General features: G+C 36.1%; 1 protein-coding gene across 3 annotated transcripts in view; it reads left to right on the top strand.

Moving 5' to 3' along the window:
* Window positions 1-24,881, top strand: part of SLC49A4 (solute carrier family 49 member 4) — an 80,120-nt gene that overhangs the window by 36,987 nt on the left and 18,252 nt on the right. For 2 of the 3 annotated variants that reach the window (XM_070583761.1, XM_008538087.2), the window contains exons 6-8: window positions 4,975-5,042; window positions 7,342-7,469; window positions 17,649-17,831. In XM_070583761.1, the coding sequence (XP_070439862.1) occupies window positions 4,975-5,042; window positions 7,342-7,469; window positions 17,649-17,831 (379 nt within the window). Of the gene's footprint in view, window positions 1-4,974; window positions 5,043-7,341; window positions 7,470-12,668; window positions 13,821-17,648; window positions 17,832-24,881 lie in introns of those variants that run through there. The other variant, XM_070583763.1, reaches the window with a different exon arrangement.

The raw sequence follows: 24,881 nt of genomic DNA, 5'->3' as shown, positions 1-24,881 counted from the left end.
AAACAGGAATGTGTGACCCATATTAAAAAAAAAAGTAGTCAATAGAAACCAACTCAGAGATAGTCAGATGTTGGATTTAGCAGAGACTGTAATGCAAAGGAGAGAAAGAGAAATCTTTGCTTGCTCCAAGTTCGTACAATATTGCCCTGTGTTATCTTGTAGAACTTGGTTGTCCAGTACAGTAGCCACTAGCCGCATGTAGCTATTTAGTTTGAAATCGGAATTAGTTGAAAGAAAATTAAAATTAAAAAGTCACTTTTTCAATGACACTAGCCACTTGTGACTTACGGCTACCATATTGAACAGTGCCGATATAGAACGTTTCCATCATCACAGAAAGTTCTGTTGGACAGTGCTGTTCTAGAAGCTTTGTCATTATTTCTGTCACATTTAAACCTATAATTGAACTTTGTGCTTGTTATAAGGTAGGGGTTAAGTTTCTTTTTTCCCATATAGATATCCATTAAACTAGTATCAAATTTTGAAAAGGTCGTGCTTTCCCTGTTGTTCTCTAATGTTGTCTTTGTCGTAATGAAGTGCCCTTACGTGGATGGATGTGTTTCTAAACTACTTTTTTTCCTCTAGTCCCTTTGTGTGTCTTTGTCCCAATACCAAATAGTCTTAACTACTCTAGTGTCATAGTAAGTTTTGGTATTGATAGAATAAATATTCCCCTTTACTGGGATTTTCATTTGAATTTTTTTGAATCTGTATCAGTTTGAGAATTAACTTCTTTCTAATATTGGGTCTTCCAAACCACAGTCATTGTATTTCTCTTTATTTACTTAGGTCTTAATGTCTCTGAATAATGCTTTATAATTGTCTGCGAAGATGCTTTCTATATATTTGTTAGATTTATTCCCAGGTATTTGATACTTTTTGAAGCTATTGTAATTGGTTATAAAATAATATAAAATATAAAAAAATAATATAAATATGCTCATATTTATATTATATATAAAATAAAATTTTAAAAATAAAATAAAACTTTTAAAATTTTATTTTCTCTTGGCTGGCATATAGAAGTATAGTTGATTTTGGCGAGTAATTGAAATACGGCTGATCTTGTATCCAGCAACTTGTTAAATTCATTTATTGTATTAGTTTATCCGTAGATACTTTGGCCTCTCTACATATACACTCAGATCAAATGTGACTAATGACAAATAGATGGAGGAAAACACATATAATAAAATTCATCATTGAGATAATTGTATAATTTTTCTTTTTTAAACTACTAATGTGGCAAATTACATTTATTGATTATTAAATGTTAAGCCACCTCACATTCCTATACTAAATGCAATTTGTCAGTGATTTATTATACTTTTTATATATCACTGGATTCAGTTTGCTCATATTTTTTAGGATTTTTTTGCAGTTATGTTCATGAATGAGATTGGACTGTAATTTTTCTTTCTTGTCGTATCCTTTCAATTTTAGTATCCAGGTTTTGTTAATCTCAAAATACAGCTTAGCAAAGGTTTCCTTCTTTTCTATTATCAGAAGAATTTGTCTGTAAGTTTGGTGGTTTGGAGCTTTTGTTTTTTCACTAAATATTTGGTAGAATTCATTAATGAAGGCATCTAGTTTCCTTTGTGAAAAGATTTTTAATATGGATTCAATTTCTTTACTAGGTATAAAATTATTCAGATTTTGTATTTATTCTTGTGTCAATTTTGATAAATTGTACCATTCTAGAATTTGTTCATTTGATCTTGTTCAAATTTATTGGTAAGAAGTTCTTCACAGTATCATCTTATGATTTTATTAAGTCTCCAAGATAAGTTGTTGTATCGTTCCAGATATTGATTGGGTATATATTCTCTCTTATTTTTTTCCTTGAATAATTCACCAGTGGCTTTTTAAATGAACTTATTTTTATTTCATTGATTTCTGATTTTGTCTTTCTATTTTTCTATTCTCCTGTTCTTTTGAGGGAAGTTGCTTTGCTCTCCTCTTTCTAACTTTTGATATGAATGCTTAGGTCCTTGATTTTTAGCTTTTCTTTTCTAATATATGCATTTTATGGCTATATATTTCCTTTCAAACACAGCTTTGGCTGCATTCCATAGGTTTTGTTAAGTAGGATTTTCATTATTATTCAATTTAGAATATTTTCTAGTTTCCATAGTGATTTCCTCTTTGAACCATGTGTTATTTGGAAGGACGTTTCTTAATCTGCACACTATTGAAGATTCTCTAGTTCTTTTTTTTTTTAATTCCTAACTAATTATTAGGAATTGCATAATCCCTAAATGCATAAATGTGGTCATAGGACATACTCTGTGATTTCAGTATTTTCAAATTTCAGGACCTGATATATGGTCAACTATATTCTGTAATTCTTGGGTGTAATGTTTTATATATGTCGATTAAATCAATTCTGTTAATTGTGTGTGTTCACATCTGCTATATCTTTGCTCATTTTCATCTGCTTGTTCTATCAGTTACTGAGAGAAGTGTGTTAAAATCTTCCACAATTATTATGAGTTTGTCTGTTTCCCCCTTTTATTTATGTCAATATTGCTTTATGTATTTTAAGACTATGTAATTAGGTACACGTAAATCTAGGAATGTAGTATCTGACCAGTAAATTGAACCTTTTCATCCATTTGAAGTATTATTTATTTCTAATGATGCTTTTTGTCTTAAAGCTTAGTTGTACCAGCCTTCTCTTGGTTAGTGCTTGCATGGTATATCTTTTTACTTTTTTTTACTTTGAAACTTTATTAAGGTACATCTCTTGTAGGCAGCATATAATTTTTTTCTTTAATCCAGTCTGATAATCCTTGAATTTTAATTGGAATACTTAGTTCATTTACATTTAATGTAATTATTGATAAATTTGGGTCTAGATCTGCCATCTTACTATTGGTTTTCATTTTGTTCAGTCTAGTCTATCCTTTTACCTTTTTTCTTACCTTCTTCTGGATTAAGTACTTTTTATTATTCTGTTTCCCCACTTCTAATAGCTTGGTAGTTCTAGTCTTTTTTACTATTTAATGGTTTCCCTAGAAAGTACAGAATGCACTCTTGACTTATCAGCATCTATTATAAATTAGAACCTTCACCTCTCGCAGGACAGTCCAGGTTCCTTAGAACCCTTCAACTCCGTTTAACCCTCTCCATCTTTTGTCCTATTATTGTCATATATTTTATACTGTGAATAAATTGTTATTATTGTTTACACAGTCAATATGCATTTAGATTCACCCTCATGTTTACCTATTTTGTTGCTCTTCATTCCTTCCTTCGTCTTCAGACTTTCATCTGTGACCGTTTTTCTTCTGTGTAAAAAACTCCTTTGGTGTAGATGTGTGTTTGTCTGTTATGCAGATCTACTTACAAGAAATTCTCTTATTTGGGGTTTGTTTTTTATTTTGGTCTGAAAATGTCTTCATTTCACCTTTATTTTTCAAGATTATTTTTGTCAGACATAAAATTCTTGGTTGGCAGTTATTTTCTTTTGGTTCTTTGACAATGTTCCATTTTCTTCTGGCTTCCATTGTTTCAACTGAGAAGTTAGCTCTCAAATTTAAAAGCCTGCTGCCTTTGAGGTTTTCTCTTTGTCTTTGGTTTCAGCGGTTTTACTATGATATGCCTAAGTAGTGATTTTTTTTTTTCTACTGAAGGTTTGTAGGACTTCTTAGTCACATGGTCACATGTAACTGAATAGGAGCTGGGACATATAATTTATGACTAGAAAAATAATAAGTTAGTTTGGGCAGCTCAAGTGCCAGGTCTAGTTTGAACTTGGCCCGATAGGTACAAGGAAAGCCAGTAACTATTCCTGCGCAGGAAAGTGGAATGATTGTCATAATTATCCTGGCAGTAGTGGGCAGAATAGATTGTGGAGACCGTTTAAGAAACTACTACAGGAGTTCAGGGGTAAGAAATAAGGTAATAAGCAAGTGTGGTGGCCATGGGAAGGGGAAAGAGGAGACAGAATGTACTGGTTTTGTTAGGATACGTGGAATTTCAGTGGTAACCACAAATAACGTTATTCAGCATTTTACATTTGTTAACTTATTTAATTCTCAAAAAAACTTTTCTTACCCTCATTCTACAAATGAGGAAACTGAGAGTCTCACTTAGAGTGTGAGTTGGGACAGGAGCCAAGTCATAATGAGAGTTAAGAATATTTGAGTGATGGGGAAACCTAGGCAGCATTGTAGATTGCTCTGAATAAGTTTGGCCATGAAGGTAGGAAAGACATAAGACAGTAGGTAGATGGGGAAGCATCATCAGGTAATACTAAAAGCTAACATTTATTGAGCACTTGCTGTATGCTGACCACTGATCTTGGCCCTGTATACACATTATTTCATGTAGTCCATTTTATAGGTAAGAAGACCTAGTTTTCCCAGGGTGACAAAGCTAGTAAATGGCAGTGCTGGAAATGGTTTCTCAAGAGTGGAGTGAGCTATACATTTGAAACCCAGCCCAAGTTCTCTTTCTCTATGCAGTCTCAACCCCACATTTCTCTCTCTTCTGTGATCTCTTAATACATTTTTAGTTGTTGCCAGATGTTTCAGCACTTAATTATTTTCTAATAGCTTCCTTTATGTTGGTTATATTTAAACTTCTTGAGGTCAATGACCGTCTTTTGTCCTTTTCCTGTTTTCTTAAGAGTTTCTAGTACAATGCTAAGCATATACTACATACGTGAAAATATTTGTTTGTGACATTATTTTGTTGTTTTAAATATTCCAATAAAAAATTAATCAAGGATGTATTTACCTAGATAAGTTTGTATTAATTAGTGACACATAAATCCTTTTACTCATTTTCTTAAATAGTGTTTGCTAGATTTGTTGCCATTTAGCTATTGGTTATATATTGAATTATACATATAGAATTATATATATTACATGTTGAATTATATATTGATTGTAGAGGATTTTTTTTTCATGCCTTCTAAATTTCAACATGATACTATTGAATTAAATGTGTCTGCCACTTTCTCAACAGGTAGATGCTGGCTGGATTGGATTTTGGTCCATAGTTGGAGGCTGTGTTGTTGGTATAGCTATGGCAAGGTGAGAATATTTTATGTTAAACATGTGAGTGGACGGAACCAAACCAAAGCCCAAAGGGAAAATCGGTTCCCCTAGATAAACAGTAGAATTCAGGGAAAAATAAAACAGGCAAAGGTTAGAAAAGGGCACCTGTTTGGGCTACAATAAAATTCACATGCAGTAGACAGTTTTTTCTCCTATGAGAAACCTTTTCAGCAGTAGTCCATCCCAAAATGTTTTTGGAGACTAGAAATGTATTTCCAGTGTAATTAAGCTGCCTCTTTCCATATTATTAGAGGACAACCTCTACAAGTGGAACCCAAAGAAAGGTGATACAATAATAAAGGCAAATTGATAGATATTGAAAATTAAAATGAATTATTTGTAAGGACATCTCTAGAACTTTCCATGAAAAGGCAGTGTCCTGATTAGCAGATATTTATTTCTGGTCCTTTTTGCCAGGTATGTCCCTCCGATTATCCCATTTTGATGAAAAATGTCTTTAAAGACTTCCAGTTTCATCGAACTCTCTTTGATCTTAACCTATTATGACAACACGCTTTTAGAATGAGTCAGAAGGAGGAAAAAGTCCCATTTTTTCTAGGGGAAAAAAAAATAAAGAATGAAAATGTCACTCGTCTAGGTGACTGCCTATAAAGCTACTCATGGTGTTTCCATAGAGATCATACTCATTTACTCCCCAAATCATTTTACCCTGTTTAATCAAAAACAAAATTAGGTAATCAACTTTACCAGGAAGAGGAGGTTCTAATTACGTATGTGGGGAGATAAAATAAGATATGTAAATCACCTCAATATCTAAATACTTAACCATAATTGACACAGGATAATATTATCCTAGACCTTACAGTGTGTATAGTGTTTCTGGGATGATGAAAGAATACATTGACACGGTAATTTCTACATCAGTTTATCTGATGTTTTTACAAGTTAGGAAAGTATAAGAATAAAATCTAAAAACTAAAGAGGAGGAACAGGAAGGTAGCTCTGCATAGGAAATCACTACACTGATAACTGAAATACATTGACCTGTCACGTTTGACAGGAATCATATCTAATTTTTCAGTTAAATCTCCAAACCAATTATAATGAGTCATCCTTTACCAAATCCTATTCTGAGCACCAAATAAGTCAAAGAGGGAACCATCATATATCAGAAATGACATCTCACATGCTTCTTTGTGTTTATTTTCTTTCTACAAACCCTAATTTTAACTATATAGAAATAGAAGTAAAGGGAACGATTAGAATGAGGACACTTCTGTTTTTAGTTTTTTGAAATGAGAGTTGTAAAAATTACTGCCCTCACCTTGGGATCTGAAATAAATTGTAGGTATCTACTAGACCTAAAGTAAATTTTAAAATTATATTCATAACACCATTTTTGGGATCTCTGGAATGGAATCTCCCTATAGACATGAGTGCTTGGGGTGATTTTTTTGTAGTTGTGTTGCTAAATGTCCTACTTTGGTCCTAACAGTATACTTTGATGGTGTTAGCTCATTTGCAAGGACTGGGTCTCCAAAAACAGCAGACTGCAGTGGTCAGTTTATTCCTGTGTGATCTGGCCCTGTGACACTTCGTCACTCTTCACTCAGTTCTGATTGTACCAGAAAACTGTTTCATTCTCTCATACCTGACCATCTGCTGGTCTGACAACTAAGTTCATGCAGCACCAAAATATAGATCAGAAAACTGTTTGGTGGGCATGGAATTAAAACAAAGTTTTTGGATTTCCTTGAGGGGTATTTCTATCAAGCTTTGTATCAAGTGGAACCTTTTTCAGAGTACATAAGAATTTTCTGCTTGTGAACTTTCATAGTTGAAAGCAAACCTAAGTCACTGGGCAGAGATGCATCCATTTTTCCCACCAAAAGATGGCACCAGCTCCCATAGGAAGTCGTTTTAGTCTAGATAACACTTACAAACATGATTAACCATATCATGTCAAATAAGTGCAAATCCAAAGATAGTATTGAGGGGGCTGGCCCCATGGCTGAGTGGTTAAGTTCACGTGCTCTGCTTCAGCGGCCCAGGGTTTCACTGGTTCAGATCCTTGGCGCAGACATGGCACCACTCGTCAGGCCATGCTGAGGCAGCATCCCACATGCCACATCTAGAAGGACTCACAACTAAAAAAATACAGATGTGTACCAGGGGTCTTTGAGGAGAAAAAGGAAAAATAAAATCTTTAAAAAAGAAAGAAAGAAAGAAATTATTGTTTAATGAAAGTGTGTCATTGATTTAAATAGTATTTTTTAAATCTAACTAGAGTTAATAGAACATTGTTTCTTTCCAGGTTTGCAGATTTTATCAGGGGTATGCTGAAACTAATTCTTCTCCTCCTGTTTTCTGGGGCTACAATATCATCCACATGGTTCACTCTGACTTGTTTGAACAGCATCACACACCTGCCTTTAACCACAGGTAAATACAGACTATTTTGAACTTTGAAGAAATTTTTTCAGTTCACAGAAGTATACATACTCTGACAGTAGGACTTTTTCTTGCTTTCCATAAGTAATTGTTAAATATACAAAAAGGTCTCCCTTGTCCAGCCATCAAACCATCATCCCATCTAAAAAGAGCTCAAGATGTAACTAAAAATATTTTCATTGATATTTTACATATGGAATAGATGTGTAAACTTTATCTTAAGCTTATATAGCATGGAGAAGCTTATATCCTTTTAAAATTCATATCAGAACATAATACAAAGATTTTTATCTTCTTTATGGCCATTACATTATTGTTAAGCAGTAAGGAGGAAGAACAAAGGCGAAAAGCTATTATGTTTGAAGTACACCCAGTAAAATTCTTTGATCTGGAATCTATAGGTTTATTTTATATTTAGTCTTATTACATCATCTATACAAAATAAAACTTACTAGAAATACCTATTGGAAGTGTATTATAGGCAGCTTACTTAGCTTACCCAATTCACCTGAAACCTTTATAGTAGATGTTGTTTTTATCGTTATTGTTAGTATCATTTGGGGTCTACATTAGTTTTCTGTGGCTGCTGTAACAAGTTACAACAAATTTAGTAGCTCAAAACTTCGTGGCAGCACAAATTTACCATCTTACATTTCTCTAAGTTAGAAGTCCAGCTCAGGTCTCACTGGGCTGAAATCAGAGTGTGGGCAGACTCTCGGGAAGAATCTGTTTCCTCACCTTCTCTACCTTCTGGAGGCTGCCCCCCTTCCTTGCCTCGTGGCCCCCTTCCTCTGTCTTTAAAGCCAGCAACAGTGGGTCAAGTCCTTCTCACATTACATCGTCTGTGCCTTTCTTGCAAGGTCACATTTTGCTCTGAACGCTCATCTTCTGCTTCCCTCTTCCACTTTTAAGGATCCTTGTGATTACATTGGGACCACTAAATAATCCAGGATAATCTCCCAATTTTAAAGTCAGCTGATTAGCAACTTTAATTCCATGTGCAGCCTTCATCCATGTTGCCATGTGAGGTAACATATTCACTGGTTCCAGGGATGAAGACATGAGTGTCTTTTGAGGGGAGTGGAGATGTTATTCTGCCCACCACAGGATCTTTTTAAAATTACTACAACAGATCATTTTATAAGCTAAGAGGGCTCTATCATTGCTTCTTCCTTTCCTTTAACAAAAGATTAAGATGCTTATTTTTTATTCTTTTTGCAAGTAATATTTAGCCCCCTTTGGGATTGTGTGTTTAATTGTAGGATTATTTGTTATAAAGGTAGACTGTAGGATTATTTGTTATAACAAGCACTTGTATGGTGGGAATAAGCAAGAGTCTGAAAGTGGCTCTTTATGGGCCTATTACCCAGTGGCATGTCGTTTCATAGGTCTCCATGAGAGGAAGTTCCTTTCATCTACATATAATTTGTCTACATGTAATTACATATCCCAGTTTGGATTTGTGTGCTCTATAATAAAATGACCAGCAGTTTACACATCAAAGGCATCAAGCCTTTCAAAGACAACCATTTATTTGGGAGTTCCAGCCACTTTTACAATGATAATAAGGCAATGGGATGAGGTTACGATTACCAAACGGCACCAAGCCGGCCACCCTCGCGTGCCACAGCAAGCTCACAAGGGCAGCGTGGGTTATTTTAAATTTCCAGGGGAAACCTGGGGATATTCCCTGTCGGTCAGACACTGCGTGAACCTCTGGTTCAAGGGAGTTCCCAGTTTCATCGTTAGAACCTGCTACATTCTTTTTGATGACGTCAATCTTTGCAAAGTTTGGCTTTCTACAATTGTAATAAAAAGCAAATACCACACAAAAATCAGTGTGGAACAGGAAATGAGGAGGTGGTGTCATCCTGATTCCAAGATTTGACAAGTCGTGCGGTGCCCATCCGATGCGCACATCCCATTAGAAAGTAATTGTGGTTATTTAAGAACAAAATAAAAATATATTTCTTTCAATATATGGGTATTATTTTTAAATGACCACTAAATTGTTAGGACATATATCTTTATTAAATTATTCAGACTTAATGATATAGTTAATAGAATCGTTAGCTGTTTCTTTTGGCCTTGGGGCACCATGAAAAAATTACTGAGACACTAAGGGCGCTGAGAAGAAAGGTTGGGAAATTTCCGCCCTATAGCATCCTGCGGGGAATCCCTCTCTCTAATGTTTATTGCTTTGTCTATAAAGCCCAGTTGTCCAGAGTAGTAATTTTTGGATACTGTGCACTTTTTATATACTAACATTCCTACATTAGGAGTTTGAGCAGTTTTGGCAAGTATTCTGGGCCAGAATTTTTTCTTATTTTATCCTGGTATAATTTCATAATTTAGCAGTTGTACAACATTCTGGTAGAACAGTTTTAGTTTACAACTCTTCTTATTCATGGCATTACACTCAGTTTTTTTGTGCTACTGCATGTCAAGTATGCATCTGTTAGACTTTACAAGAACGTAGTTGTGAGTACATAATGAACAGATTTTTTTTCCCTTGAATTAGTGTAGAATATTCATTATAAGATAGTACATTCATTAAATTTTATGTACTTTCTATTTAACATGATAAAATTAACACTGTTATCTCTGGATAGAGGCATTAGGAATGAATTTAATTTTTCACCTTCTTTTTTGTCTGGATTTGTAATAAATGAGCGTGTTTTACTTTTATAATTAGAAAAAATAGTATATATTTGAAAACTATATATCTTCTGAATTAAAAGAAAATTGGTGTAATTGACCCTGGTCAAGACTGCTTTCCCAGTCTGTCCTTGAAAATAATTATGTTGGACAGAAAGGAAAGCAGAATTCTAAATTAAATCAAGGCCAGACTTGAAAGCTTGAGTTTGATATGGACATCTTAACAAGCACCGAATTTATAAATTCTGCTGTTGTTTTCAATTGCAAGTCAGTTTTTGAATGTCACTTAGAAACTCCTGAAAGATGCATTTTTAACCTATAAATACACTAGGTTAAGAACTAGATTTGTTCAGTTACCTTCTCTGAATTGTCGTAGTATTTTTTTTTCTCTTTCCTGATACTTACCACTTAGTAGTTACTTGAGTATGTCTTATCTCCCCTACAAGTCTGAAAATCTGGAGCATGACCTTGTGCCTTATAAATTCTGACCCCAACTCCCACCCCAGTCCCTAGCACAAGTCCTGAGGAATAAATGAATGAGTGAATGAACGAATGAAGTGTATATTATCTTCATTTTGAATCTCAGTAGATATGACTTAATGCCAGTAACAGACAGCAACCAGGGCCTCTCTTTGTTATTCAGCACTAGCTGTAGGAAGGCAAAAGGGCACATTTTAATGGAACAATGGGGAATTTGAATAAATCTGTCACAGATACTCTTAGAGCTGCCTTTGTAAAACTCTGACCTAATTCCTTTTAAGTAAAAGAGGTTTCAGGAAAGGGAACTTACTACAGAATCTAATTATAGACAAATCTAGACCTTTAGGCTGGTATTTAAAGTCAGTAATGGCAAATTTGTGTTTCTTTTTTACCAGACTCAGTCTTCTTGTAATCAGGAAAATAGTGTTTTTCCTGTTTCCAGCAAACTTAGTATTTCAATTATTACTTTTTAATATATCAGAAGAATCTACGTGAAAAATGCTTGAAAATATATGTGTTAATTATAACTGTTGACATAAATTAAAAGCTAGTTAATTTTGTTCAATCCATGTGTTACACGTGCCACTACTGCTTAAACCTTCTATTGCAATCTTTGTCCACTGCCCTTGATGTTATTGTTGCCATCTCTGCAGAAGAAAAACTTGATCATTCCATCCCATGTACAGGTGTACTGTTGTGATACACGTGCTTGCTTACGTACATCCTCTTGGAGGCTATCAGCAGCATGCTTTTGTCTCCTTAGGGAAACTCAGTATTTAAAATTGTACTATATCTTCATTAGTTTAAGTATCCACTACATTATAGGACAAATAAATAAACTCATAACTAGATAATGTGAGTTTTTCAAAATCTTGAAGTTTATGCTACAAACAAAATTATGAAAATGCATCATTCACCTTATCTGAGAACTGGAGTAAGTGTAGCCCTTTTAGCCACTGTTCACACAGTTGTTTTTCACCAAACAGATGAATCCTTTGAAAATGGCATTTTGAAAAATGTTAGCACTTTGGTGTTGAGTTTGCTGAAATGATATAACTGATTTGACTGTTTAACAGCAGCTGCATTGGGAGAGGTTCTTCATCCAATTCAAGTCAGTAGGATGCCAGGATGGCGGTGGCAGAAACAGATAGTGGGTGGGGAGAAGGGGGATGATTAGCTAGACACAAGCCCCTTGAGAGAGAGAGCTGACTTCAAGTGACATTTGAAGGAAGAAAACATCTGGCTGTATTGGAAGGCATGTGACATGTATAGGTGAGAGGGTAATCCTCTTAAGATATTTTCATGTATTTTGCCTGTATTAAGATAATTATGTCCCGTTCTATAGCATGCAAAGAAGTAAAAACATCCACTTGCCCAAAAATGGGGAAGGGAATGAGAAAATTCAGAAAAGGATGATGAACATGGTCAAAGAAATGCATGTTATTAAATAAATGTCTATCAGTGTGTGTACACACATACATTTATATTCTATGTATTCAACATGCCCAAAACCTACGGAAAAACTATGTAGCTAACAAACATTATGGATGTTTACTGTTTCTCTTTACAAGTGTTTTATTTCCAAAAGAGTGTTTTTGCTTGCAATATCAAGTTTAATTTAGATTATAGAAATATTTAATAAAGGTCTAATCTAATAATTCCCAGTTAACTTTCCAAACGTTATCAATCAAATAAAAATTTAGTCAATATGCACAATAATGAAAGTTCATCCAGTAAAGTATGTTAATGTTATAAACCTACTTTTTAGGGAAATTCTTGATTCTAACCCTTAAAATAATGCATGATAAAAATTTATTGTGTTACTTTATAATCCTTCTTATTTCTTATTTATATTGCTCCATAATAAAACTGTAAACAAATTCTCTATTATTGTCTACCTAGAAGCTCCTGTAAGATTTTTGTTTTTAATATCCTAGTTAAACTCTCTATCTACACGTATTTAAATTTGTTATTGATCTACTTAAATGCACCTTAGCCATCATCTGATATAACTTATCACTCAGTAAATGAGTCTCTTCCGTTACCCTCCAGATATATGTCCATCTGACTGCCACTTGGACACCTCCCGAAAGCGGAAACACATTCCCTCTTCCATTGTTAGTCAGCTCTGAGTCCTGAGCGCTTCTTCCTCCTACTGAGCTGTAAGTGATTTGGAGCAACACAGCTCCCACAGAGCAAGTCATCTCCCTCCCTCTTCCATTGATGGCCCTCAAAACATCTGCAGGTGTCTGTCATGTCTGGACTTGGCCTTTAATCTAAACGTCTCCCAGTTCTCACAACCGCTCCTCATCTAACCTGGATTCCACACCACTAATCAGTGTAGTCACTCACTCTCTTCTCAACCTCCATAGCTTGTCAGGGTCCTCCTTAGAAAATATTACTAGAATTTAGCACACTTTTCTCACTACATTCGACACCTAATACTGGGAGACTGTTGCTTCTTGTGATTAGACATAGCTTTTTTTTTTTTTAAGAATGAAGTATAATCATCTCCTTGATACTGTGCATATAAATGGCTACTGAGCCAATAGGTGTCTACCATATTCCTTTAGATTAGGAGTGATTTGAGGATAGGATGTGTCCTATTTATTGTTCCACCAGGGCCGCTTACATACAATAGGCACTTGATAAATGGTTTTGAAGAAAGGCTTTAAGCTGAGTTTCCCCTGTTATATATCCAAGCAATAATTCTTGGACCATTTTACATTTATCACGATTAAAGTTCATCTTTTTGTTTGTAACCTTTTGGTGGTCTATTTTTGATTCCATCATCTGCCTTCTGTGCAATCACTTCCAGCTTTTGTGTGGAAAACAGATTTGGGAAGCATGCCTTTTGTGTCAGTACCATTGAATGAAAGAAATACCAAGCCTTGTTATTTTTTTTTTCAGTTTGACACAGTGGCTTGGTGGAAAACATGCTAGATTCTATAAGTCTTAATTATATTATTGTTAGCACTGCTAATTTACATTGTTTGTAAATAAGTCATTTTGACTTTCAGAACTTGTCACCTCATCTGTAAGATACTTTACCTGCCTCAAAGACTTGATAGGGTGACCACATGTGATAATATATTTAAAGGCATTTTCAAAAAATGTTTAAAAAACTATAAATCCAAGATTTGAAGTTGTTATTGTTATTGATGATGTCTTGAAGATCTCATTAAATGTTGAGTGGAAATAGTTCATATTATCTGAAATTTTGTGATTTGTTTTATAACTGCCGATGACCTAAGGTTTGCGTGTTTCAGTTAATAAAACTGTATTCATCCATAGTTTTATTTCCCTAAAGTTTAGTAATTTCATTTGTCATTAAGAGCAGGGCTGAGGGGAGGAGTACTTTCAGGGTTATGGTCCAATTTGTGTTTTTGAAATACATCCATTGTAACTGTATTTTGTGCTACACAAGACTTTGTCTTTTTGCAATTTAAATTATGGGCCTGTGAAATTTTATTAGCTTCTTTGAAAAAACTCTGCATCAGCATTGTGTTTGTTCTGCTAAATTACCTTAGCTTTTTAATTGAAAGGCAGTTTATTTTAATTTTAGTATCACTACTGTAGAAAGTCATGGAAATATTTAACGATCATGTAGTTTGAACCCTCTCTGACGAACAGGAAATTATCTTGTCTGCCTGACTTTTAATAGATGGCATTCACCCACTGGATCTGCCAAACCACTGGACAAAGATACGCTGTCTCAGACTGTAAACTGAAAACTCAAATGAAGGTCAAATTTAGACTCGTAATAATCGGCTTCTATTTTATGCATGTCCCAGAGCATTGGGGAATATATTAAATCAGTCCTGACACAGCTTCCTTTCCCCATTCTGAGTATGAACATCTTAATTTAACTCTTTCCTGTGTAATTATTTGGGTTCTTTACTTTCTTCAATAAGAAGCTATTTCAGCACATCCATCCAGTGCAAAACAACCTCTTGGTCATTTTTGTAGTAATACAAGAAGGAAACAACAAGAGGGAGAGGATTGAATGAAAATACTTGCTTTTTTATTACTGGCCTCTGAAGTTCTATCATGCATCACAGCCCCTTTTTCCTGTGTGTAACAGGAATTCTAATAAACGAAGTGGGAATATTGACATCAAGGATCCTGCACCAAGGCTGCGTTAGGTGCCTCCCAGGTGTAGACATCAGGTCTGTGGGTCAGCTCACCCAGTGATAAACCACTTCTGAGTCAGTAAGCTAACAAACTCGCAGGAAGGGGAGTTGGATCAGCTGCCAATTCGTTAGCTTACAATGAAATTTCTCTTTTTTTATTTTGTTAAATAGGTCAGATATACACATAGTAAAGAAGTCAGATTCAAATAGTAGGAAAAGGGTATGCAATGAAAGATGTCTACCCTTCTGTGGCCCCCAATTTTCCTCTCTAGAGGCAACCGTGAATGTCAGTTTCTTGGGTGTTTGCCCAGAGAAGTTTATACATTTACAGATGGGTGTGTGTGTGTGTGTCCTTTTAAAAAACATAATACACTTTTCAACACCTTTTTCATTTCTATACCTTAGATGTCATTAATATCAGTACATACAGAGTTACTTCATTTTTAATGGTTGTATAATACACCTCTGGATGTCTGATAAATTTTTAAACAACCAAACCCCTACCGGTGGACATGTATCTTGTTTCTAATCTGTACATACTACAAGCAATATTGCAGCATATTTGTATACTTGTACCTGCATAGGTATAGAATAAATTCTGGAAGTGGAATTGCTGGGTCACAGAGGGAGTGTGTTACTTATTTTGACAGATGTTTCCAAATTTCCTGACAGAAGATGGACTGTTTATAGTTCCATCAACCTTGTTCAACCACTGTAGAAATCTTAGCTTTCCAATGACAAAGATTTCCAGTTTTCTTCCCAGAATTTAGGTACCTAGGAACCAAAATCAGAAGATTCTTAAGGAGCATGAAGCGGAGGGAGCTGCATGGTCTTGAGGGGTTTTCAGACAGGCCTGCTTCCCCAGGCTCTGCTTTCCCGACACATCCTATGTCTCTCTCTCCTTTGTGTTTTTTGGACCATGCTTGATAAAAATCAACAGAATCAAATCTCTCTTTTCAAGAGTCCATACCGATATTCCCCCTTTAGTGTGTCCTCATCATTACGTTATCATTCTTTCTTTTACAATGTGCAATTATTCTGTTATATACAGATTATAATTACTTTTCTATTATTACATTTTAATTTGCCTGATTACAAATTACACGTGAGGGTATATATATTTCCTTCAGGAATATAAATATTGAAAGGATCATTTCTAAACATATTTCCTGAAAACAACCAATTCCATGGGTGGTTTGTGAATCCTTACTTAGAAGTAGCACTTCCTGGTTCTTAAGAGTTTGCTTTTTCCTGTCCTTTTTTTCAGTGTTTTCTTATTTTAAACTCCTCGCCTCATCTGTGTTTGAATCAGTAGCCATCTCTGCTCTGATTACCACTGACTGACCAGTAAATTATTATAAGGTGTTTTGTAGATAGAATACATCCCTCGATTTCCCAATGTGCCGATAACGAGCCACGTGTGAAGTAGAATGTTTTGATTGATCGACGTGGTCTATGTTTAGCAAATGTACAGTGAGCATGAGGTGTTAGGTTTTGTTTTGTTTTTAAGAATCTCTTGAAAATTCCTTCATGTTTTAAATTTATTTATTGTAACTATCAGATGCTTCCCATTTAATTCTGTGAATAATTTGGTCAATGCCTCAGCCAAGTATGTTCTTTATTCACTGTCATCCTTCTGTTCCATATTTTCATATGTGTCTTCTGTTCAAAGAAAGTCAAAAAAATCACCAGCCATTTGTGTTATTAGAATGTACTAAATATTTTATCATCCTACGAGGCTGGTGTAATTGGAGGAGGAAGTGGGAGTTGAAGTTAATTGGAGAAATTCTGTTAGAAAACAGTGGGTCCTATTACCTCTTCAACAATGTTATGGACTTTAGTGATTGCAATCAGTTATGGTGAATTCTGGTGATTTGATATGTTCGATGAATAATACATAACAGATTTAGGGTAATTCCCTCACTTTCTGCACTTCCTGTACAGAAATTTTTTTCCTTAACAAATATTTTTATTAAAAATATTTTCCTGGTAACCTTAAGCTTAGAATAAATTCTACTCATTATCATCACTGAGTGTGATACACTTATTAGTCTATAGGAATGTTTTAGGTTTCTAAATAGGGAAATCATTTTTTTCCTCATTGGTTCTGTTTTCACCTTCAAATTAAAATTAATGAAGGTTTGTATGCATACAGTAAAAAACATATAATTATTTGGAGTGGGGTGCATGTCTCTAAGCAATGTCCTTATTCAGAGATTTTATTACGAAATAGAGTTAATAGGCTTTTTATTGGGGGATCTTGGATCCTAACCACTTTTAATTATACATTTCTGGATGAAAACTTTTTCTGTGTTAAAAAAAAGTATTTTTAAAAAACTGTTGACATGAAACTCATTCCAAGATTGAAGACTAATTCTATTTTAAGTGTTTCTCCAGGAGTTACATACTGAATAATTTTTATTTTGTACTTGGAGGCTATTATTAACCAATCTCTTTAAATATATAATTTTCATTGACAATGTTTCTCACATTTATTCTTAGATTTTAAGTTCTCTATAAGATTATAGGATGAGTCTAGATTTTGAATTAAGTTGGTATGTTTTGTCTGTCCCTCTATTTGCCAGGAGTGTGACCAAGGGCGAAGAGTCCTTTTAATGATATCAGGGTGGTAAAATTGTTTCTGTGCTTTGGACTCACTCACCAAAAAGATACGGCAAATAAACTAGTAATCATCCAGTGACAAAACCTTCTCCTGTCTGCTCCACAAGAGCTGAGCAAAGAGTTGACAGATGTGTGATGCTTGGTCAAACTTTATCAACTACCATTGAAAAGAGGCGAAATTCCAGAGTCAATACTTCTGAAGGAGGATACCCAGAAGATCTGTCCGCTACGACTCTGCTGCCACCATGAAACTAAAATGTTTGTGTTTCTGTTTTAGTGACGTTGTATGCCTCCTGCATTCTCTTGGGAGTCTTCTTGAACAGCAGTATACCTATATTTTTTGAGCTTTTTGTGGAAACTGTCTACCCAGTTCCAGAAGGAATTACTTGTGGAGTTGTCACTTTTTTAAGTAATATGTTCATGGGAGTACTTTTATTTTTTCTCACATTTTATCACACAGGTAAGAAATTTGACTCTTTGTTTACTATCCAAATGTGTTATGAGAGAGGTTTGTGGCACTGACATATAGAGAATTTATATGGAGAATTCTCGCTAAGGCAAATTGCTTTATCTGAGCTGTCACTTGCCAATAAAAGAAAATATCCTCAATTGTTTTTCTTGAAATGCATCCTAGCCTGATCTAATACACTCTCATCCCCTAGAGTTTCTGATTTAATTAACCTGGACTAGGGCCCAGCACTTGTATTTTTAAAAGCCCCACCCAAGGTGATTCTAATATACAGGTTCTCATTAAGAACCACTGGTATATTGCTTTTTAAAAAATACTTAGAATCTACTGTCTTAACACAAGGTATAAATTAATGTCAGGGGTATATATGTAGTTTAAAGCCCTAGGGATGAATGAGAAGTCACCCAAGGAGTGTATAGAGTATATAGAACAGCACTAGCCGATGGAACTTTTTATAATAATAGATGTGCTCTTTATCCGCACTGTCTAATACAGTAGCCACCAGCCACATGAAGCTAGTGCAGCTAAGGAACTGGATTTTTAATTTTATTTTAATTAATTTAAGTGTAAATTTAAATAGTTACATGTGGCTAGCAGCTACCAAATTGATGAGTGCAAGTACAGAGAGAAAAGAAGGTTGAAGTTGGAACCCCAGGTTACAGTTTTGAAGAAGAGGGAAATCCTTACGAAAGAGGAAATCGATGGGGTCCTGAACCCAAGTGGAGGAGTCAGCCTTGGACAGACGGAGATGAGAGAGAAGGCAGTATGCATGGCACAGAAGCAGCTACCTTTGCTGGACAGATTGTTGAAGGAGTCACTTCTTGATGACACCAACTTTCTGCTTAGAAGCCAGGTCATCTATTAAGAGTTGGTGGGAAGAAAGTTGAGAAAGGGCTTAAGGAGAGAATGAAACTTTAAAATAACCTTTGAGAGGGTGAGAGGAGACGCTGCAGGGAGAGCTGGAAAGATGGCTGGGCATGTTGAGGGCAGGCCTGGCTGGTGTTGAGATCCATAGGTTTGTAGTAACTCCGTTTTGCACAGTTGTTTGGTGTTCTCTGAGATTCTCTTTTCTATGGTCCAAATTCTGTCTTACTATTTCAGAAAATTTGGGCATAATTTTCTAGGATTCTTTTTTGCATGTTGAAATAAGGATTTATACTTGGGAGTCTTGAATATAAAGCTTTTATTAATTTCTACTAGATTTACATCCCATTTTATTTCCTTGTCTTAAACAATCTAATATTACTGCCTTTTTTTTTCCTGGTGGCTGATCTCCTAACTGCTCATCAAATAGCAGTAAATTTGGATAATTTGTACATGGAAGAATCTGATTGATAAGATTCAGATAAGAAAGGCTCTAAAATGTGATACTTGAAGATGCCTATTTATTTACAGGAAACTTTCTGATATGCTTATAATTGAAAGAATAACCACAATAACCTCCTTGACTGGAAAATTAGTTTTTCAAACTTTCAAAGCTGGTGAAACAGAAACCGCCCTGGGTTTTGGACAGCTTTTGGCATAGCACTTTGAGTTAACAGCCAAAGGCATCTAAATGATATATTAATTTCTTAATATAATTAACAACAAATTAGATTATTTCTGTCAATCAGTAATGCAGGTAAAGCAGATTTCAATTTTGCTAAACTCGATGTGAGTTTGGTTTATCATATGAAGGAGAGTGATAGTAATGAAGTCAGACCACACTTTCCTATCCTCCCGGAAACGTGCTTCCATTAGGGAAAATGCCATCCCCAGGTCTTTGCTTTCAATGAGTTTTCTAAACAGGATCATCTAACGCTTATTACGTATCAGCTTTAATCCACTTCAGTTATGACACAGTTGAAATTAAGAGGCTCAGTGCCTCTCTTTTGCCTGGTAAAGTGCCAAAGGTGGCTGTGTCGCCCCTTCAGGTGATAGAAACGATTTTCCAGCTCACGGGCACAGGTTTGCTGGGGGTCCTTGCAGCCTAGTAGAGTGTGGCTTTTCCTGTCTGCTGGAAATAGTTTTATCTTCCCAGTATTTAAAAACAACAGTAGATGACAGGTAATGTTATCTCCCTATAAGCCTCTTGCATGTGGTCTCTAGAATATACCAGCATGTATTTATTGATCAGTATAAGGAAGGGAATGCCCCTAAACTGTCCGACTGTGAAGACCCCAGTGCACTCCTGACCATTTTGCTTGGCCGGTAGAGTCTCTCTGTCACCATCCCAGGTCCACTGCTCTTCCAATTTGTTCCGCAGAGACTGCATCTGCCATGAATTAACTGGCCTCAGTCAGTGCTCACTTCTCATTTTGCAGAGTGACCAGAGACAAGCAGATATTTTTCTCTCTTTGGCGTAGGTGGCAGAAGAAACACTTAGCACCGTTTCTGCTAATTCCTATCTCACTGATAGAACCAGGGGTTTATCTAGCTGGGGAACAAAGGCTTCCCTCTTTTTGGTTGGTTTCTGATCACGTGTTTCTTGATCACGTGTTCTACATGTCTGTGTAGATGTTAAAGGTTTCTGCCCAAACTCCATGATTATTATGCAAAATGAAACTTTATATAATAATTAATTTTAATCCAACTAGGTGATTTGCAGAAAAAATAAAAATCTCAGTACATTTTCACATTTTAGAGAGTTAATGAGAAGATATGTGGAAAAGAGCTTAGACCAGGGCATAGCCAACACTCACCAGTGTTTGTTGTGTTTCCTTCTAGTTAATTAGCTGGTTGACATCAGAAATTTAAATAGCGAGGCTTCTACTTAAAAACATGCTTTTATATGTTTATTTGTGAGTGTGTATAATGGATACACACGAACATACCCCACAGCTCTCTAAGGCTAAGGTTACTAGAACTACGAAAACTGTGTTGAGATTCTTTCACATAGGATTATTGGTCTCACCCCAGAAGTCCTGTGGCAGATCCACATGCCTTATAACTGAGGAATGATGATATATGAATTGCAAATCTGAAAATTCTGTAAAATTATTTCCTAAAAATAACTTGTGGTTCCGACAGCCTAGTGCCGTAAACATTTTATATGATAAATTGAATTCCCTTCCATTAAAGCTAGGTTCAAATGTCAGAACTCAGTCATTTTAAAACTTGAAAAGCTCACCCAGAAGTTAGTTACATGTCAAAATTCAACTATAAGTTTCACGATTGGAAGGGCTGATTTTTAATCATCATGAACATCTGTGGGTTTTTTGGTCACTTCTCAAAGAAGTACTAAACTTCCTGACTAGAGTTTTTATTTCCCCACAATCTGCTATCTGGTAGGTGACTACATCAGAGATAAGTTTTCAGGGCTGAACAGACTAAGCCCAGAATGACCACAGTCAACTGGCTTGTGCACCAAGAGAGGCTCCGCTGGTGATTTGCTTGCAGATTATGGCCATCACTATCATTGACAGCAAATGTCACACCGGCTGTCAATGCCTCTGGCTTATTTGGAGCCCTGGGTTACAGGGTCTCCCATGTCCTGTTTTGCTTCTGTTTTAGGTACCTGAAACAGTGTCAGAATTTTCTTAGAGTTTTTCTGACTTGGGTTTTTCAAGGTCACTTTTGGGAAAAAAATTGTTACTTGCTCCCCAATCTAAGCATGTTTGTAGAACTGAATTGCTTCCTGTAATGTCTGCTTTGAGAATCTCAGCGAGTTATTTCAGACAGCACAGTGATGCTCTAGTCTAATAATTTCACATACAAAATCAATTTGGGAATGCTATTTTATTCATTACATACTCTGAAATGTAGTCTAATGTCCTATTTTATAGTTTGTACCTTGTTCTGAAGTGTGTATTGTCTGTTATTTTTTGTTCTAGAAGCTTTGCAGCAGGTTTTAGCTAAAAGCATTAAAGGTTTTTACCTCAGTTCTTTCATTTTGAAGTAGCTGACCATGGATTTGAGGCTGCATTGTGGCTCAGAAGATTCAGGGGCCTGGCTGAAGTGGGAGGCCTTGACTAGTGGTTACCAGAACAGGTTCAACAGTGGACTAGTGAGAAGTAATTTTGTGTCTAAGGAGTATGATAATGCAATGTGATGGTCAGACCTGTTGGGTAATTAATGTGGCGTGAAAGGAGCAGGGCCTTAAACTGTGAAATCATGTGTCAGCTATCTCTTCTTGAGGGAGAGTGGGGACAGTTTTGTTAAATCACCATAATTTTTGTTAAATCACAAAGACAGTACAGGCATACCTTGGAGATGTTGCAGGTTTGGTTCCAGACCACAGCACTAAAGCTAATCTCACGATAAAGCAAGTTAGGAATTTAGGGGTTTCCCAGTGCATGTAAAATCTACACTATACGGTAGTCTGTTAAGTGTGCAATAGCCTTATGTCTGAAAGAACACTACACACCTTAATTAAAAAATACTTTATTGCTAAAAAATGCTCACCATCATCTGAGACTTCAGTGAGTCATAATCTTTCTGCTGCTGGAGGATCTTGCCTTTAGTTTGTAAAAAACGCAGTATCTGTGAAGTGCAGTAAAGCAAAGTGCATTAAAATGAGGTGTGCCTGTAGAAGGATGGTTCTGGAGCACAGTATCTGGAACCAGACACGTACCAGAAAGTATGGCATCACTGAAGGGAAGGATAAGGTGAAAAGGATAATAGTGCTTCTGGAAGGAAAAGGTAAAAGGATGAGCAAAATCCTAATTAGTTCAGTCCCAACAGAGCATCACCATTTGGTGCAGAGCCCACTTCACAGAGTAAAATACAGCACCTGTCTAACTGCAAATTGGCAAAGAGAGTGCTCAGGTTACAGTACAGTAGGTGATAGAGAGCCAGCAGAAATATGGAGGCCAGTTGTGGAGCTGGAGTATGGATTTATGTTTTCTCCAGTGACAGGCAGAGGGAAGGAATGTTGGGAAACTGTGCTCACTTTAAAGGATATATATCAAGGGCAAGAATAAGAACATTTCAGTGGATCAGGACTCTGTTGGTTCAGTTACATCATGTGACACCGGGCTCAGGAGGGACGGCAGTTGACTTTGCTCCTGCGAAGTCCAATTAGACTTTTAAGCAAGCCCTTTCCTGCCTAGTAGGGCACCTGAGCTGTGGTTTACGTGAATGGTTTTCAGTGGGAAAATGTAGAGGTTCCCGTCGCTGACCTTTTGCTTTCTGAAAAGGCAAATAATCTCAGAGAACACTTACAGTTGATTGACAACTGAACTTACTGGAAGGTAGCTTGACTTTTCCGAGAGAGGCACGGTGGTAAAAAACAGCCAACAAACCACGACACCAGAGAGCAATTATGAGGCATTTGTAGAGATTTCATCTGAAACCAGGTAGAAGGAATCATTTTACAACTCTGATGAAATAAAAGGTGTGCTTTGGCAATATTCGACCGTTTTCTAGGTTTAAGGAGAGCAAGCACTAGTTGATCGTTGCTACATGTGTGTTGCTCTAGCTCCCCATGAAACACAATCTCTAAGATTTAGAAAATGTCATTGCTATACACCGTTTTGTCAAGTACCATACTTTCCTTTAGCTGTTGCTTAAAATTCGACCTTAAAGTCAAAATGCTCACTTTTAATACAAGAGGTATTCTACTGCTTTTTCTCTTCTTATTTTTTACTGCTTCTTTTTGCCTGTTAAAATTATCGTCAGAATCCAAGGGCTGTATGGTTAATGTGAGAGCAGAAAATGCCTGGTGCATCATTGCAGGGAAGATCAGAATAAAGACAAGATCCCAGAGGTCACAGCCCTTCTGAGTGTTGAGATTACATTCGATCCGAGTAAAGCACAGAGAACAGCTTTGCATGAAAATACCACTGAAATATACGTCTTGGTTACATGCTACAGAAAGCATGTCTGACTTTTTAAATGTAGAAATTGAGGGGTGGCGAGGCTGTTTTCATGAGCATACTGCAGAAAAAGGCTCTGTTTCAGCACCTTTTCTTACTGGGTGGTTTTCTGATTTCCATTCCTGAGCATAATGTTCTTTTAGCCATATGAATTATGGATTAAACTAAGGCAGCAGTGTGGAAATCTTTAGGATGATTTTTGAAGATTAAGACAGTATTAGCATTCTGTAGAAGTACAAAGGGAAACTATAAACCTGTAGCCATGCCCAAAGAAAGAACTGTGCCGGGGAACTTGTTTCTCTCATTTGTTGGTTTTTTAATTGAAACTGCTAAATGGATATTAAACTAAAGCAGTTATACCCCTGCTACCACCCTCTTTATGCCAAGAAGCTGCTCATTTCTGCAGCCAGAGCCTCAGGGTTGACCGGCAAGGGGTTGGGGTGGAAGGAAGCTGAACTTTGGCACAGCATGAGGGCCACTGGAGCTGGAGGAAGCAGCCCGGACCACCGCGGGGCTGGGGGTGCTGGGAGCAGGAGGCCCGGGCTGACTTGTGGAAGAGGCCTGAACTCAGGAGTGGGCATTTTTGAAGAAGTGTGTTCTTGATACCATCAGTTAAATAACAATGGAATTACCTGTTTAGATGATGTCTATATGCGTTCTGATAATTGGTGTCATAGGTAACCGTTTATCCTAGTAGGAAAAAAAAGACTAGAAAGAAATGAACCGAAATATTCACAGTGGTTTACCTGAGGCTAGAATTAGGATTAATTTGTTTTCCTTTATTTTTTTAAATATATTTTCTGCTCTGTTCTATAGTGATTATTACTTGATGTTTTTGTTGAGAATTAGCTATTTCTATGCAAAAAAATTAAAAGTATTATCTCAAAATTCAGCTGATTTTCTTATTTATATTTCTAATCCATCAGATATTTCTAAACAGGGCCAAGAGCGATAGTGGTAGAGGGCACTTAAAAAATAATTAACAAACTAGCATTTAAAGGTGATTGATTTTTTTCTTTGACGTAATAGATTTTTTTTTTTTTTGCCACCAAAGTCAAGGTGGATTAAATTGATGAGAAGTTATTAACAATGTTGATTACAAATATTCCCCATGGGAGCCCTGTAATATATTACATGCATCACTTAGACTCCGGATTGTCTCTTGTTTATTGAAAGCCCGTTCTCAGGCCTCCAGGGCGCATTTGTCATGAGTGCTTGTGAATGCAGAGCCGATGGCTCCCGGCAC

This window comes from Equus przewalskii, chromosome 18 (assembly GCF_037783145.1).
Source record: "Equus przewalskii isolate Varuska chromosome 18, EquPr2, whole genome shotgun sequence".
In the NCBI taxonomy this organism is placed as follows: domain Eukaryota; kingdom Metazoa; phylum Chordata; class Mammalia; order Perissodactyla; family Equidae; genus Equus; species Equus przewalskii.
This window is presented reverse-complemented; position numbering and strand designations above follow the sequence as displayed.